This window comes from Cyprinodon tularosa, unplaced genomic scaffold (genome assembly GCF_016077235.1).
Source record: "Cyprinodon tularosa strain WSP-4 unplaced genomic scaffold, ASM1607723v1 ctg203, whole genome shotgun sequence".
In the NCBI taxonomy this organism is placed as follows: Eukaryota; Metazoa; Chordata; class Actinopteri; order Cyprinodontiformes; family Cyprinodontidae; genus Cyprinodon; species Cyprinodon tularosa.
Window position 1 is genome coordinate 9,015 of NW_024038748.1, and position 17,905 is coordinate 26,919.

Here is a 17,905-nt window from a genome sequence, read left to right on the forward strand (position 1 = left end):
CCCACATTCAAGACATTTTTTTATATCATGTATGGTTTGGCTGTGCAGATTTTAAGATGAGTTTGTTTCTGCCATTTTACTGCCAAATGATTCTACCCTACAAAATCTTCAGATGATTCAATTGTTTTCTGCAGTTTGAAGTTTCTGATGACTTCCTATCACATTTTCATATGTTATGCAGGTAATTTCAGCTTTTTTCATTCAGCAAAAGCATTCCCACTTGCTGTTTCTCCGAAACAGCTTTTTCTAGTTAGAGTTGTTTTCAAATGGTAGACCTTTGGTAAAGAGTATAAAATACACAATTCTGCCAAAGTGTTGGACTTGTTTCTAATGTTTCTGTGGCACAAACATCTCTCTGTGTAGTTTTGGCAGTATGGGGAGTGGGAGGAGGTGCGGGTCGATGACTTGCTGCCAACGCTAGGCAACAAGCTGGTCTACCTCAGCTCCCCTGAAAGAAACGAGTTTTGGAGCTCTCTGCTGGAGAAAGCCTATGCCAAGTGAGTCCTTGTTGAAATGTGGGCAGAGAGTATATGGAAAATTCCTAATTTTTGTTTTAAATTTTCTGGGTTTTGGTTTCAGATGTTTTACAACAATAGTAGATAATTGTAAAAAACATGAATTATTAGATTACAGAAAGGATATATATAAAAAAGACTTTCCTTATCCCCTTCCACAATATTTGTGTAATTTTTAAAGGAGAAAAAAACACAATAGAAATCAATTCTTCACCTATCAGACACATTAAAAAAGAAGTTTACCGTTCATCTAAGGTAGTTAGAGGTATTTGTTTCTGACTTTGTTTTCTTTGTCAGACTGAAAGGAGGCTACAGAGCTCTGGAAATGGGTTACCCTCATGAAGCCATGGTGGACATGACGGGAGGAGTGACTGAGGTTTTTAACCTCCCCTTGGTGTCCATGAACCTGCCAGAACTCCTGAGAAACCTGCTGGCCAAAGGGGCGCTAATCAACTGTGCCAACGGAAAGGTAAGCAGGTGGAGGGTTTTTATCTGTGGTTACTGGTTTGATACCTTGATCTGCAGACTGGAATCCCCAACATCATCCTGAAGACCCATTTGTGCCCAGGCTTCAACCTCATGGCTGAGATCTTGAGATGCTGTTCTCCACATTTTGTGTGAAAAGTGCACCAGTCCCTCCTGCAGGGACACACCCACATCACGATACTGCCACCGCCTCACTTCACATTTAGGATTTTATGTTGTCAAGGTTGCTGATCTATCCAAAATTGGAATGTTTTTCTCCCTGAATAGTTTTGTAAACAGGGATCCAATGTTTAATGTTTGTTTTGGAGCTATGGCTTCTTCTTCTCTGAGCGGCCTTTCAGCCCACACTGGTACAGAAATAGTTTTACTGTAAATATTAACTCACTTGCACCAGATTCCTATTTAGCTTCGAAACAAGTGATCTCTGTGAAACAGAAATGGTCTTCCTGATATATTGCATGATTTATGTTTTTCTATGATGTCACACAATGAAGCACTTTGCTTGTGGTGTATTAAGGTACCTCCATAGATGTGCCTCCATTTGCCGCAAATGTTACAAATCAGAAACTGCCATATTTATTGGGGCTTTCCTGAATTGTTTAAATTCAAATCATCTTAGCTGATGTAGATTTGAGAGTAAAAAATAAAAGAATAGTTTTCTGTCTCCTATTGTTTTTGCGTTTAGTAAATGGAAATGCATTTCTATCTAAATTTACTTCCTTTTTTATACAGAATACGTAGAAATCTGTTGAACTGTAATGTTTCCTCCTCCTTTCTGATCACGGTTGATGTTGTCTTCCCCTCAGGGTCCTCTGGAACAGAAGAACGAGCTGGGAATCTTGTTCAAACATGCTTACTCAATGACCGCAGTCGAGAGGGTAATTTTCTTGGAACAAAAAAAGGAGGGATTATCTGAAATTAAGATGTCAAAACTAGTCTTGTGTGAAGAAACTGCATTTCTTGAATAATCTGCAGTGACCTTTTCAGCTTTAAGTTGAAAATAAAAACGTTCTCTGCTAACATACAAACAGACCCAAACATCTTCTCTTACCCCTGCAGGTCAACACAAGCAATGGGTTTGTAGATTTGGTGCGAATCCTGAATCCATGGGGCAACACGGAGTGGACGGGACCATGGAGTGACATAAACAGGTCAGTGCAACAACAAGTAGAATGGTTTTGTTAAAACAAGATGCTCCGTCAAAATTCACTTGACTTCACTTGATACTAAATTAATCTTCCACATCATCGATCCTATAATCTGAACATTAAAAACTATCATTTGTTTTTCCTTGATCAGGAAGTCGGTTGATTACCTTCCTTTGAGACGGAAAAATCATAGTTTGAACTTTTCGCCAACAATATTTGATTGATTCTTCTTTTTTAAGTTAAATAAAAAAATTTTTTTAAAAATCACATAAAGGTTTGTGATGTAATTATTGTTTTAAAATTTACAACCTCCATCAATGCACCTCTGGCGCACTTTCTTAACTTTATTATATAAAGTTGTTACAGCGTTTGTTTTGTAAACACAATTTAAATAAAACAAACTGGATTCAGATTGGAAAGATAAACCTGAATTTGAACGTGGAAAAAAAGTGCTGGAAATCCTCAGCTGGATGCAAACTGATGTTTATTTTAGCTTAAATAAGGGAAAATAACTAAAAATACTAAAGAATAAATAAAGAAATAAGTAAAACTGACTTTTATATATAAAGGTTTGTCAGGTAATCAATGTAAGAATCTCATCAGAAAAAATACAAATAATAATATTAATAGTAGTAATAGTAATAATAACACAGATTCTATGTTTAGCTATAGGAAAAATAAAACTTTTTTTATATTCCCGTCAGTTATGAAATAAATTTTTCACAGAGATTCCCCTTTTCTATTGACCCTGACCCACAAAATGCTACCAGAGTCGACTCATCTAACCATACATTAATTTCTATAAAATCAATTAAAGGAGTCATAACCTGGTATATTACTTATACAATTTCCTAATTTAAACTTTGAATTCCTGTTTAATCAAATGCAAGAGGAAATATAAAAAGCATCTTATTCGGACCACTTTTAATAAACCTTTTTTTCTTAAGAGAACATTGTGGATGTAGCTACATTGGTAGCCAGCCGTGGTTTGTTTTGTGGTTTCTTACACAATAGGTCAATGATTACACAAGCAGCAGCATTTACAGTAACCGCTGCCTGTAGGTGAGTCTGTCAATGTTAGAATCGCCTCTTTTGATAAAATGAAGACGGGCGTGGTGATAGCAATGTGGGCTAATGGTAGCACCCTTCCAGGATTACTGTTAATGTCACGCAAAAAAAAAACCCAAGCCACTTTCACACTGCAGATTTTCTGACAGGTTTTATTTGAAGCCTGAAACCAACACATGTTTTAACCTGATAAAGTCAGACTTTCTGGGTGATGACTCATTTAACTATTTGCATATTATTTTAAAGAACATCAGTGACCAAAACAACTGAAAACTGTTTAGTCCATTTCTAAGTAAAGATTTTTTTATCGTTAAGAACTTTAACAAGAATAATTGTTTTATTCTGTCAAGATTTCCTTCATATATCCTAATAATTTATTTCGTTATATAAATGCTTCTCATAAAAATAACTTTGGTGCTCATAAACATCTATTTTCTGGCTTGGAGTGTTAATGTCACAACAAGAGGAAGGCATAACAGAAACAAACTAACTTATTATTTTGCTACGATTTTATCAACTTTAGAAAAATCTGTTCTTTTCTAAATTTCCATGATGAAGGACTGAAGGCCAGATTTTTGTGGAACAGACAGGATTTAATAAGATAAACAGACAGCATTGATTAAAGGACTACAGAAAACCAGCATTAAGGGACAAAACTGATCACTGCTTCAACAAACAATGCAAAACATTTTATCCACGAAAGCTGGATTTATAAAGCGGTTCGACATCTCATAAGGCGACCAAAGCGCCACGCAGGGGAAGGAAATACAACAACGTATCATTATAATAAAAAGTATAAGAGGAAAAAGATCCACTGATGAGAAAGAAATTGGAAATGTAACTTCTCAGAGATTTTATTTTTATTTTCTCAGGTCCCTGACAGCGTTCTGTTTTCTCTTTAACAAGAACTGCAGATTCTATTTTGAGAAAGAAAAAGAGAATAAAATGAGTTTATTTTCTAGACTCATTTCTTCTGATATTTCTCTTAAGAAGCCGGATTTTCCATATTCTGAGTGTTTCTGTGTGCTGTCTTGTTCCAGCGGAGAATGGAGGACAGTGAGCCCAGAGGAGCAGAGCCGACTGAACAGAGTCAGACGGGAGGACGGGGAGTTCTGGTGAGTTTTACCAACGCCTTCATGGTCTCTCTTCACTAACATGAGGCACAATGTGGCTTTTTACCCTCATTTTCCTCACAGAGGAGCTCCATAAACGCACTGAAGCTCCTTCAAATCTGTCTGAATGCCTGTTAGACCTCTAAAAGCAATTCACTGTGATGGTTTCTGCCTCTGCTAGGATGTCCGTGTTCGACTTCCAGCTAAACTTTGATATGGTGGAGGTGTGTCACCTGACGCAGGCTCTGGGCGAGCCCGGCGCCGGCGTGAAGCCGTGGAACTGCGTCATGCATCACGGCGATTGGGTACCAAACATCTCAGCAGGAGGATCTCATAAAAGCAGTAAGAGTATTAATATATATTTTTAATCTGAGGAAGAAACACATTTTAGTCACAAACCTCTAAGGACTTATCGTGACAAAGAGAGTTGTTGTGAACTGTGAACCAGAAAGAAGGTTTCTTTTTTTTTTTACCCATTAAGCCCAGAGCGTTTCAGCCGCAATTTCCACCTAAAATTAAATAATATAAAGCAGTACATCTCCAAAGTTATAAAGTGTCACTTTAAAAGAGTTTATATATGACAGAAAGGCATTAAAGGATTATTTTCAAGTGGCACTACTGTAAATGTCACCATGTCTGATTAAGAGGTGATAAAACAGAGCTAATATCAAAGGTTTTGAGCCTCACCTAAATTTTATCCAAAATAAATACTGGATAAATAATGTATGAAAAGAAGATAATATATCCATTATATGGCTCATTCTACATTTAACAGAATATTTGTTTACCGTATAAGACTTACCCCCGTTTAAGAGTTCCCCCGTAGCATAATATCAACAAATGAAGAGATAAATGAGCTGAATTATGTTCTTTTTATGTTTAATGGCAACAATTTTTAGTGTAAAAATAGACATCAATAAAAAAAAAAAACGATATATATATGAGGGAAACAAGATTGCAAAATCTATAAAGCGATCACGTATTTGAAAAATATAAAATGAGACCTTGTAAAGAAATGTACAGTAAACAAATATCAATTTATCTATGTAACACTGTATAAAAAAAAAATAACAGAGAGTTTTATGTTTTATGGTATTTTATGCTATTTGTTGAATGCTGTAGGGAAGATTGTATGGTGTTGTAATCAGAAAGTTTAGCTGCATAATAAAATCATTGCTTTTTCTTTAGGTTAGATGATCTTAAAAAGCATTAGTGTTAGAAAGCCCCACTAAATATGGCTGCCGACGATGTTGAGTTAAAATCCAGGGTTTAGGTTTAGACAGTTCTGTAATGAACATGAAACCAGAGGTGGACTTTTATCCCCAGAAGAGCTGAAGGAGTGACTGAAAACAGTTATATATGTTTTCCCTTCATGACTTAAAATAGACCCAAAGGGATTACAGACCCCCCCAAATGCCAGATGTCATTTAGACACTGGTTTTTAGGATAAATCTGGTCGGTCCTCCATAGTCTGATTTAGTCCAAAACTCATCATTGAAAATTGGTCTGTGTTTGATTGGTCTGATTTTGTCCCTCTTTAGTCCAATAATAGATGCTAAGAAGACTTTTCAAACCCAGTTTTCAACGTCTTTTCAACAATCTGGAAATTACGGCTTTTTTTCTTTCACTTTTCAACCAAATGTAGACGTTGTTTGGACGTAAATCAAGTAATCTTTAGAATGTCTTTTCAACCAATTTTTGCTCAGTGGGCTGTAATTTAGGGGATTTATTAGCAAGAAGTCAACATCTGAACTGATTTGCTTTGTGAAAATCCATGTACTCCAAAGCATGCATCCATTTTTTGTTCTTTGCTTTTATTTGAATTGTTTGAATATGTGCAGCAGTGTGACATTTGAGAAAAGAGCTTTATGAAACCCTTCAGGCTGATTTGTTTGTATTGGCCATCAAGCTGACTTCGAGTTGAGGCAGGTTTATTTTTCTTTTGCTGGAGGTGTGTTCCCTCCTAAATCTCTGGTAAAAATCTCTTATCTGGTTTACTGATTCTTTGGAGCCAAACACTTCATACTGTCTGTCTACCCTTCGTCCCTCTAGATCCAGATCAAAAACTGGACTGTAGCTCCATGTGAAAGTCTGATCTCATTTATAAAGAACATTAAAGCCTTTTCTTTAAAGTGTCATGTTTTAAAACCTTCCAACTATATGCACATATTAAGAAATATTGTCGTTAAACTGCAGAGTATTTGTTATTAAATATAGTTTTATTTTATTTTTGTAATCAACTCAGTAGAAAGCCACTTACTGCAAAGTCAAATTAATTTTTGTATGATACAGACCTTTTATAAATATAAAAACACTTGTTTTTATATTATTTCATACTACTTGTTTCATTACCTTTGCTTTTAATCCCAAGAATAACTTTGTGACATAAACTGATAACTATTTAATTTATGGAGCAGGTGTTTGTATTCATTTACACCTTTCAGGCAGTGAATGAGCAGCAGCTTAGCCATGAAATGAACATTTCCATTTCATAAAGTGCAGCAGTGATCAAATATAAACAGCGTGGGAGAAAAACATGGTTTAAAATGCAACGATATGGAAGTTCAGAGCAATGCAAAGACAAATATATATGATGCAAAAATGAAAAACATTGTGATATGAATTAAAAAGAAACACCAACTCAGAATGAGGATGAAACTCTTTCATCTGATTTTAATAGCACATTTTATCAGGTTTTATTAGTCTTTGATGAGCCAGTGAGCTTCTAATTAAAATGGACATGTTCAGTCATCGTCACAATGTTCCTAAGGAAATAAAATGGAAAATAACTCCAGTAAAATTTACTTTATTTTTACTATTAAACTAACTTTATTTTCCTTCCCCTATTCTTTAATCTTAAAGCAGAGATCCAGCAGTAAGGGTGTGTTTGTTTTGTACAGGCTTGTATTGGCAGAACCCTCAGTTCCTGTTGGATCTGACGGAGGTAGACTTTGTACCCGGAAACACTACGAAGACCTGCTCCTTCATCGTGGCTCTTATGCAGAAATATCAGAGACTCAGACGAATTCGAGTCCATCTTTTTCTTCATATATATCCGGTACACACACCCAGACACGCACCCACACATTGGCATTCATAGTGACTCTTACTGCTTTTAGTTTTTAAGTATTCATGGCAAACCCTGACATTTACCCATAACCCTGACCTAACATTAGTTCCCTCCATACTAACTAGTGTTGCACCGTTACCAGTATTGGGCGGGGCCCCGATCCAGCACTAAAATGGTGGTATCGGTATCGGCGAGTACCAACAAATAGGGCAGCGAATAGAAAGTTCTACTGGATTCACTTTGTATTATGGTAGTCTTTTTCCTGCTTAACAAAGGTAGGCAGCAGCTTGACAAAGCCATGATGGCAATTATTTTACATTCAAGTAGTATGCAGTTCTTCAAATATACACACACATCAAATTCAAACAGATGGTATCAGTATGATATCGGTATCAGTATCAGTCGATACTGTACAGCCAGGTATCAGTACCGTGGCCTAAATATGGCATTGGTGATACATTAATACTAACCAAACCCCTAACATTACAATGTCAGGAATAGCATTGAATTCAAGGTTTTATTCAGTAGCCCAACAAAGCCTTGTAACTATGGCTTTGACCTGGATGACTGAGAATCTTCACCAGCACACAGAGTAGAATAATTTTCCCTGGGGAGAAATCTGAATGATTATGATGCTGTGTGAACCAGCCTATAATAAATATGACAGAAAGGTTGTAAATTGGTAAAAAAAACAAAAAAAAAAAAACAATTATAAGCAGCTCAGACTGGATTTTTACCTCTCCAGGCGCATCCCAAGACCACCTTCCTGTCATCTGAAGATCTGCTTAAAATCCCTCCAATCTGCTACAACCACTACTCGTCAGGTCGGGAGGTGATCATCCACAGCTCACTCCATCCGGGTCGTTACATCATCATCCCTTCAACCAGCGAGCCCAATCAGCATGGAGAGTTCCTGCTGAGGGTGCTGACAGAGCCTGGTAACTCTGCCACGTGAGTAAAGCTTCCTCTTTCCAAAAGCTTTTCATATTTTTAATCAGAGTAAAAAGAAAGTTCTCCGTGCACCAGGATAAAATGTAATCATCTGGTGTTTGCAGGTCTTGAACCTCTAGTGTTCAGCATCCCGGAATTTAAGTCCTGGATTTATCTGTTAAACGAAAAAATGAAGCCAGTGTGGAAAACCTTTGTGTAAAAACTACTTAGCATCAGGTGCTTATTGGTATGTTTTCCTCTGTAAAAGCAGGAGTTTTTGCTGTTTGTTGCCGTGGAGCTTATTGCCGTGTCCATAGATGATTATAGACACGGCCCAACAGGGACCAGCGCCCCAGTATTTTTCTTGAAAAAGGTGCATTTTCCCTTGACTTGAGTAGGTGGACAAGAAGATTAACTAAATGAATTATTTACATTTAAATTAGAAAAAATATATTCTATCTTTTTTAGTAGATCTTAAGTAGAAAATATGTAATTATCCTAAAGGGCAAAAATACTCATTATCTTATTTCCCTGCTCAGTTAAAAGGCATTTTAAGATATTTTTACTTTCTTTAGATAATTTATTCTGAGTCTAATACCAAAATAGTTTCTTATGATGATTTAAGCTGACATAAGGGACTGTACTGCAAAGACTATCCGTGTTAGCAAGTCTCACTATCTTAGATCTAGTCAGAAAGTCTTTCTGTTCTTGTTTTGAGAATTGATAGCAAGATTTAAAGAAGCCTTTCAAAGAGCAAATGTTTCACTGCATTGGTAGATTATTGCACTTATTTTTAAATGTATGCAAAGGATATGATTCACAGATGCACATAGTGATTCAAATAATAGCATGACATTTATACATTCAAAAGACAAGATTCACTGAAGTATTTGTGGTGCATACACAATTATTTCTGGATTTATAAATTACCAGTCGTCTTTGAACTTCACTTCATTTGGGTGTGACTTTTTGAGACTCCACTGACGTGACTCGATGTACAAATGCATTTCTTTTAACAAGCTATGACTTGAAATCAGAGGAACATACCCTGTGTTGGTAATGATTTTGTTATAAGATTACTTGAATAGTAGGACCTCTTTGCATCTCCTACTGTTAGATCTCCAGAGTGGGGTTCAGTCTGCAGCCTGTGTCCCACTCTGGCTCGCTCTCTGCCGGGGGTTTGGATGGTCATGGAAGTAGAGCTGAGCCTGATCCCCAGCAGATGTCACCAGAGGTGGACAGAATTGCCACTGGAGGCCAATTGGTGAGGCCAGATGATGAGCAGAGTAGAGGAAAAGTGGGGGGAAGCTACATGAGTAAAACTAATGAGAAATGATTTATTTAACAATTCTTTACATTAAAATGTCTTTTTAAAAATCATCCACAAACCTCTAAAGAGCCTCTTTCTTAATCAACATTTTTTCTGTCTTGGATTGAAAAAAAAGCTTTGTTTCCACTGCACTCTTTTTTTTAATTATTTCCTTTTTTTTAAGAGTGGGCCTGTTGTGTATTTTAAAAGTATTTATATAAAAAAGAAAAAACCCACTAAACGTGACAAATGGCAGCTGGATATGGAGCCCCTAAAGGGACATGGAGGGGAAAAAAAGAACTTTTGCAAGATCCCGCAATACTTTTGCGGGATCTCGCAAAAGTTTGTTTTTTCCCTCCATGTCCCTTTAGGGGCTCCGTAGTATTGCATACTGACCTGGTCTCTCTTAATTCGTGTAATGTCGTGTTTTGGGACTTCTCTATAAATTAAGAACCTCTCCAAATCATCCTCCATGGTTGTAGCTGACACATGGGCGTATTATCCTCCCATAGCAGTACACTTTGCACCTCCACTGTTGTGTGTTTGTTTTACTTCTGGTTCGCTGACATGGCAAAACGTTTTGCGAGATCTCGCAAAAGTATTGTGGGATCTCGCAAAGTTTATTTTTTCCTCCATGTCCCTTTAGGGGCTCCGTAGCTGGAAAAGGAACTAGTGCCCCATTCATTTCTGGAGTGCAAATGTCACATTTCCAAATATGCCAGGTGGTCGGTTTGTTGCAGCAATACCCTACTCTTCCATCAAACAAAATCACTGCCCACATATTTGATCCTGTGATTGGCTAAAACAATGGAGCCATCTAATTGTTTGAAAGTCATACCTTGTTTAAAAAAAAAAACGACGCATTTTTATGGAGTGATTTTTCTGCCAAAACATTGTGTAAAAAAAATTCATGTTGCGCACACACATAAAGCATGTTGCAAATGGATAAAGCATGTTTCACACAAACGAATCTTATCACTCCGGTTTGTAAAACAAATTTTGTGTTTGTGCAACATTTAAGGACAGTTTGAAAAAAAGTTTTATTTGTGTGTGACATTAGATGAGAGTCTGTAACACAAGTTTTATTTGTGAACAATAAGATTTATTTGAGTGCAACATGTTTATTTGTGAGTGATAAGATTCATTTGTGTGAAACATGCTTTATGCATTTGCAACATGCAGTTTTGTACGCAACATTTTGGCAGAAAAATCACTCCATACATTTATATAACAAGTCAGGTGAGCCACAAAAGTCTAGACATAAATGCAGGGAACTTCAAAAACCACTGGTAGTTTACAAATCAGGATATAATTGTGTATGCATCATAAAATACTTAAGGGAATCTTCTCTAGTGAATGTGAAAATGTTATCATTATGTGCGAGTGCGGATCACATATGTGTGTTTAATGCTGAGACTCTTCTAGCTCCTTTAAAAATGAGTTAAAGATCAGATTTTACAGGCCTCAGTTAGAAGGGTAAAGCTCCTGATCCGTAGAAGAGGTCTGTACAAAGATGGGATGGGTTAAAGAAAATCCACCATTATTTTATTTTTTTATGGCGAAACACTTTATTTAAAAAGCTGATTCTGAGGCACAGATGTCTAGGGAGAATCCACAGGTTGATCTTTGGAGAGAACCAAGCTTATCAGCACAAGCACCTATTAAGCACGGTGTTGGAGGGGTGATGATTTGGGCTTGTTTTTCAGGCACTGAATGGAATAAACCAGTAAACTACAGCCTTTCAGAGAAAATCTATTGAATGATGGGTTGTGTTTTTTTCCACAATTTTAGCTTAATATATTCTTTAGCATCATTAACATTCATAAGTGTTTTCGATTTATATATTTCTAAGAATTTAGTTTTCTATATACTACAACGTGAAACCCAGTAACTAAACTGTCTGTTTTTACCATGGTTTGTTTTATTGTTTTAAATCATTTTCTTCCAGTCCAGCTCAAAAACCAACACCACATGATGTCTCCTTGATAAAAGAGGTAACAGACAATTTCATCTCTTATCATTACATCTGTTGTCATATCTTGCGATTTGAAATAGACTAAGACCCCCGGTCAGTAAAATCATGGATGTTTGCTAAACACATTTCAGATATAAAAAGTAACCCAAATTCAATGTTAGTTTAATAATAAAAGTTTTTTTTTTTAAATAATAGAAAGAAATGGTAGGGAGGGTATAGATGGTTCAGCCAAGAACCTCAAATTTTATTTCCAGCCTGTAAAAACTGTCTTAAAATTTAAACTTTGTATTTTGTCCAAAGAAATTGGAACATGGCTGTATTTGTCAGAATTAATAGATTTTTTTAACCAATGATTGTTATATGAAATGTATGTAAAAGTATTCAATAGATGTTATTTTATTTAACATTAAATTAGGAGAAGGAAGAAAACATGGATTATTGAAGATAAATAGTTTGGATATAGCAGAGGTGCAGGGATAGAGCATGCAACCCCATAGACATACATAAAGAGTAGACCCCGCATTGAAGGTCCTGGCACAGGAATTACGGCGGCCATTCCTATCCTGCTGGTTTAAGCTGGTCAGATGAAGGATGCCTCAGCACTGTGTCTTTTTTATTGTTTGAATTTGAAGGACTATTGACATCAGGGCTCGAGGGATAACTTTCCACAAGTTTGTCACCACATTGCTAAAGTCACCACTCTTGGACTCCACAAGGGGAAAACAAGAAAAAAGCTCTGCAAAACAGTCCTTTTTCTTAACAACGGGCACTATGGGCCTTGCAAACTTGAAGAGAAAAAGTATAATAAAATATAAATTCTCACAATGTAATCGGTTAGCATAACTAGTCTAGTTTGAAGTTTCATAAGAAAACACACTGATTTTTTTTTTAAAGATAAATTGGTGTTTTTTAACAGCTTTCCCAACTCGGCTGGCACAAATATAATTTCCATCACATTGAAATATTTGTCATTTATTCTAAAATACTATGATACACATAATTTTTTTTTTTACTGAAAGAACAATTAGTTTTAACTGTTTATGCCTTTATTGTTAAACACATACATTTATGGATTAGGTAAATTAATTGTGATGAGGACAAGATGCAAATCTTATGTTAAGTGGAACATTATCTCTTCAGTTATGTAAAAGCTTTTAATGAGTGATTAGAATTTTGCAACAATTTATTTAAAAACAAATGGTGTGGTGGAAATTACATGGCGTCGTGGAAAATACTGGTTGTTGTGGAAATTACAATGAATGGACCATACAGACGACAAACCTTTCTTTTTAAAAACTTTAATAATAATAATAATACATTTTATTTAACAGCGCCTTTCTTGACACTCAAGGTCACTTTACAAATAATACAAAAAAATAAATAAATAAATAAAAAGAGATGAAAATACAAAATACAGATACAGGAACATAAAAAACAAAAAAAACAATCATGGATAGGGAAAAGAGCAGTATATTCACAGATAAGCGAGCTGGAACAGATGGGTTTTGAGTCTGGCTTTGAATAAGGGGAGAGAGTCAATACTGCGGAGGTCGGGAGGGAGTGAGATCCAGAGCTGGGGTGCAGAGCGGCTGAAGGAGCATAATAATAAATAATAATGATTAATAAATACATTATTAAATAATGAGAGCAGTCGACCACCCCAAGATGGCTCCCCTAAATCTCGTCAGCCCCTATAGGTGATAGCGGTCGATGCGGGGTCTACTCTTTATACCGGTATATGTGCAACCCATGCTTTAAGTTTTCCACTTTGCTGCAGCTCTTTACCTCTTCTGTCACACCATTTCCTTTTAAGATAAAGGCGACCAGTGCAAATAAAAAAAGAGGCACTTCAAATAGCCCCTCTGCCACTCTTTCAACACCTCATCTTTCACAATCACTAAAAACGTTTGGTGTAAAAATGAGGATAATTAATAAAACATACAGAAGAAAAACCTGTTTATTAAAATTCTTGCCACATCCATTCTGCCGTTGCAAAAAAGCATGTGTTACTGCAGATTTATCTATACATTTTTGTTCAGTTGTGACAAAATACATTAAAATATTTATGAAATCTTATTATTAAAGGCATAAGCGTAAAAGTGTTTTCTGGTATTTTTCCCTGCAGCCTTCTTATCCTCACCAGGCCGCGCTGCCTTCACTCGTATCCATCAGACAGCTCTTTAACAAACATAGCGACAAGGTGAGATTTACCTAAAGAATGTCTTCCAGGCCGGAAGAGATTTTTCTCTAAATTGGAGGAAAAACAACCATAAAATCTGCTGGTTCTGCGGAATTACTGGGTTAAACACAGACTAGAGGGAGTTTGGGAATGTTTAATATAGATGAAGGCTTTCACTGTGTGGCCTGCTGTGATCTAAGTTCTTCCTCGTTTCCTGTCTTCAGAAAGGATCCTGCAAACCTCTGAACCTCCACCGCCTCCTGTCCGAGGCCTTACAGGGAGGAGGTCTGTGCTGCCCTGATCTTTTATTTCCACATGATTGTTAAATATAAGCCTTTTTAATGATCTCTCATGTCATTAGTGTTGGCCGGAAGTGAGAAATACCTTTCTTTGGAGCACTGCAAGAGCCTGGTGGTCCTGATGGACGTATCCTTCAGGAGAAAGCCTTTAACTCCAATAATCCAAAAATGAGAAATATATTTCAGCTTAAATTGTTTGGAATCAGGTCGTGTTGTGTTCAAGGACTGCTGGGATCTTTTATGTGCTGGCCTTCCACTTTTTTTTTTTCTTCCTTGACCTCAGTGCTTTCTGCAGAGCCATGGCATCGCTCGACTGGACTGGGATGACTTTGAGACTCTGTGGAACAAAATCAGGAAGTGGACGGTAACCATAGCAACACTAGCACATCTATGACAACATTAATAACATGGCTGCAGATATTTTTGAGTCTTTATAAGGGTGCAGGCAACAATAGATTAGAAGTAAATTAAAAACTAGTGGGAATGACTTGGAGCAACTACTTTAAAGGAAAACTTTGGAGCATGAGTTCATTGTAAGATGGTTCTGATATTCAGCTTATAACTGTTCTGTTATCTTTTCCTTTGTTTCCAGGATATCTTCCTGGTCTATGACACAAATAAAACTCATCACCTTGAGTACCGAGAGGTGGAGCCTGCCCTGAAGGCAGCAGGTAGGCAGTATGCAGCTACAGAAATACATATTTAAGCATTTTCCCCTACAAGTGTATAAATATGACCAGCAGGGGGCAGTCTGTAACTTTTAACAACTGAATCCACAAAAGCAGATTTATGGAGTGAATTTTGCTCCGTTGTTGCAACTTCTGAAAAACGTTTTAATCAAATAAAGGCTTTGAGATAAATGCAGTTTTCTTTGGCTTAAAAAAAAATAAAAAGTCAGATTTATTTTTATTTTTTAATAAAATAAAATAAAACTCCTCCTCTGGAGCTGCACATTTACCAACAAGTGTTGCTAACACCCAAGCAGACCAATAGAAATGCCTCTCTGCTCATCACTCCAGAGGAAATCCCGCCCCCAGAAGTGAAAAAAATTTGGTCTGTAAAATGTAATTTGTAAAGAATGCAATTTGTAATAATTTGTTAAAAAAAAGAACAGAACTATGGAAATGGGCCTGCCTCAGAAAGATAAAATGACGGTTTCATCTGAATCTTCCTGAACGTGTCACTGACCCGTCCTCGTTCTGTGTCTGCTGCAGGCATCACGGTGAACGATCTGTTGTTACAGCTAGTAGGACTGAGATACACAGAGCCAGACCTGACCATCAGCTACCCCGGCTTTCTGTACCTGCTCATGAAGCTGGAGACCATGATCCGTAAGGAGACTTCCCTTAGAGGAGAGGAGGGGAATAATCTGAAGGCTTTTCAGAGATTTCCAGAATGCCATCTTTGTTCCTTCATAACAGAATACTGTCATTATTAAATCCAAATCTCTCTGATATACTGGATATTAACTTGTGGATCAAACTGATCCAATGTGACGAATGCTTCCTGTTAGAGCTTTGAATTAGTCACAGCTGTCATCACTATATATTATGTTAGCCTTGAGGCTGTTGGTTCAACTAGAGCTGACGTCTTCAACAGGAGGTCCGCGGACCCTAGGGGGTCCACAGAGGTACTGCATGGGGGTCATGAAAAGTTTGGTTGATTAGACTTTTTTTTTTTTTTTTTGATTAGACTGCAATTTTTTCCACTAATTGAAATGTCTTTAAATCCATAACATGACAACATACTGTAGTAAACAGATAAATGGAGGCAGAAGATGTCTTTCAGTCATCAATGCACACATTCAGCGACACACAGCAGCTCTTTCAAGCTGGGCACCGTTTCATTCACACCTGTCCCATCAACCAGGAGTCAGAATCAGACATACTTTAATAATCCCAGGGAGAAATTACTGTCCTTACATTACTCCATCTATAATAGAGTGACTATGGGACCAGTTTGATATAACATAATTCCATACAATATAGTATAAAATCAGGGGGTCCTTGGCCCGTAAAACTTTGAAAACCCCTGAACTAGAGCAAATAAAGCAGTCTTTCCTTTTAGTTTTCTTAGATAGAAGTGAATCTGAGGTACGATGTACATTTTTGGACATCCTTAGGTCAGGAAATGTTGACCATCCCAGCAGATATCAAGTTTAACAACACTAAATGCTAAAAAACATCCACAAATCCTCCATTTCCCACAATTCACTGCAGGTCAATGCGAATTGGTCAGACAATGACAGAGGATTGGGGCAAAAACTGTGATTAAAATTGAGATATTTCGCTTACTGTGATGTTTTTAGTAGAGAATGTAGCTTTGTTAAAGTGAAATATTTGCTCAGTGGATCAATATTTCCCAGAATTGAAAAAAAGAGCTCTTATTAAAAAAGGTGGTTTTAGTTCACTGATGATTTATCTTTCTGAGCTCTTCTCTGTAATGTGGGAATTTGGTCTATTATTTCTGCAATCAAAGAACAAGTTTTGTAAATGGATATTTGAAGAAGAAAAAAAGCACTCCGTTTCTATGAATAAAACAATAACACAAGAAAACATCTGTCTTTAAAAGAAATAGATTTGATGTTAGCCCAACTCTTTCAGCTGATTTGGGGAATTTAAATCATGTGGTTTTGTAAAAAACAAAAAAAAACAGTAAACATTTCCTTTGTAAAATAAACTTTTTTTTAGATGAAATATATGATTATTTAAATAATCTAACAACGCAAAATGTGTTGCTGCATAAACTTTGTAAACGGTTGCATCTTACTGGGCCTAATAAAGAGATTAGTTAATCCTTTAAGTGAAGATTTATTGATTTTAATAAATCAACTAGCACCTCTAATAAGGGTTGTCAACAGGGAACTCGTATGTAACAGCTTTCTTTATTCTACAGACAAATTTCAAGCGTACGACATGATGGGACAGGGAACCATAACCATCAGCTACAGCCAGGTATGAACAGAAACGGCTTGAGCCTAGGATCCATTTCTATAGAGTTACTGCTGCAGAGGTGGTTTCTAGAGCTGATTATTCATGGGTAAGGTTAAGCTTTTCCAGTTTCTGCATTTTGGTTTGGTTCTATATAAAGAATTGGTAACAACTTTAAATAAATTGTCATGTCGTCAGCTTTATTGATGCTACTTTACAGTTTTACGGGCTAATAAACAGGGCCTCAAAAAAGCCACAAAAAATATATTTTTAAGATTTTATTATTAGAATTTAAGTTATTTTATTAAAAAGCTTCTGCTGACCTGTTTGAGCTTTCTTTCCCATTCATCTCGTTTCTTCTTCTCCGTTTGGTTCCAGTGGCTCCACATGACGATGTACAACTAGAGCAGACCTGGTCCAGCTGGACGGATTCACCACAATCTACTTTGCTTTTTTGCGCCATGTTATCGTTTTTATTTTTTAGAATCGCCACTGTGCTACCCAGAATCGCCACTGTGCTACCCAAATTGCTGGACAAAAGAGTCCAGCTGTAACCATGGGAACAGGATCAGGGACGTGCATATCCAGGTTCAAGCAGCAGCTCCAGATGGGCTGTTTAATTTGGATTTCATGATTAAGCTCCATGTTATTGAAAGCTACATTTACACTTAGTTCTTTGATTTCTGCGCTAATGTTTGATGTATGGCAAGAATATTTCAATAAATACATTTACTAAAGATTTTAAATTATAGTGTCCCATTCATTTCTTTATTACAAAGATCTTAAAGCTTGATTTATTTTTTAATTCAAGATACATCAACATCTTCCCAATTGTACAGCTCCGGATTTCTGTGCGATGACAAATGGTGCTGGAGGAATTGGAT

The 17,905-nt window shown here is 36.6% G+C and overlaps 1 protein-coding gene across 1 annotated transcript; it reads left to right on the forward strand.

Annotated features, from left to right (window-relative positions):
- Window positions 1-363: 363 nt before the first annotated feature.
- zgc:85932 (uncharacterized protein LOC405875 homolog) lies at window positions 364-17,534 on the forward strand (the record flags this gene model as incomplete). Its single annotated transcript, XM_038284864.1, has 17 exons — window positions 364-497; window positions 813-984; window positions 1,808-1,879; window positions 2,061-2,152; window positions 4,258-4,332; window positions 4,511-4,671; window positions 7,230-7,387; window positions 8,145-8,350; window positions 11,587-11,632; window positions 13,739-13,813; window positions 14,017-14,077; window positions 14,154-14,218; window positions 14,387-14,455; window positions 14,684-14,762; window positions 15,306-15,422; window positions 16,987-17,045; window positions 17,400-17,534. Coding segments are annotated over 17 exons (1,668 nt in total), but the record flags the coding sequence as incomplete, so codon positions are not given.
- Window positions 17,535-17,905: the final 371 nt, after the last annotated feature.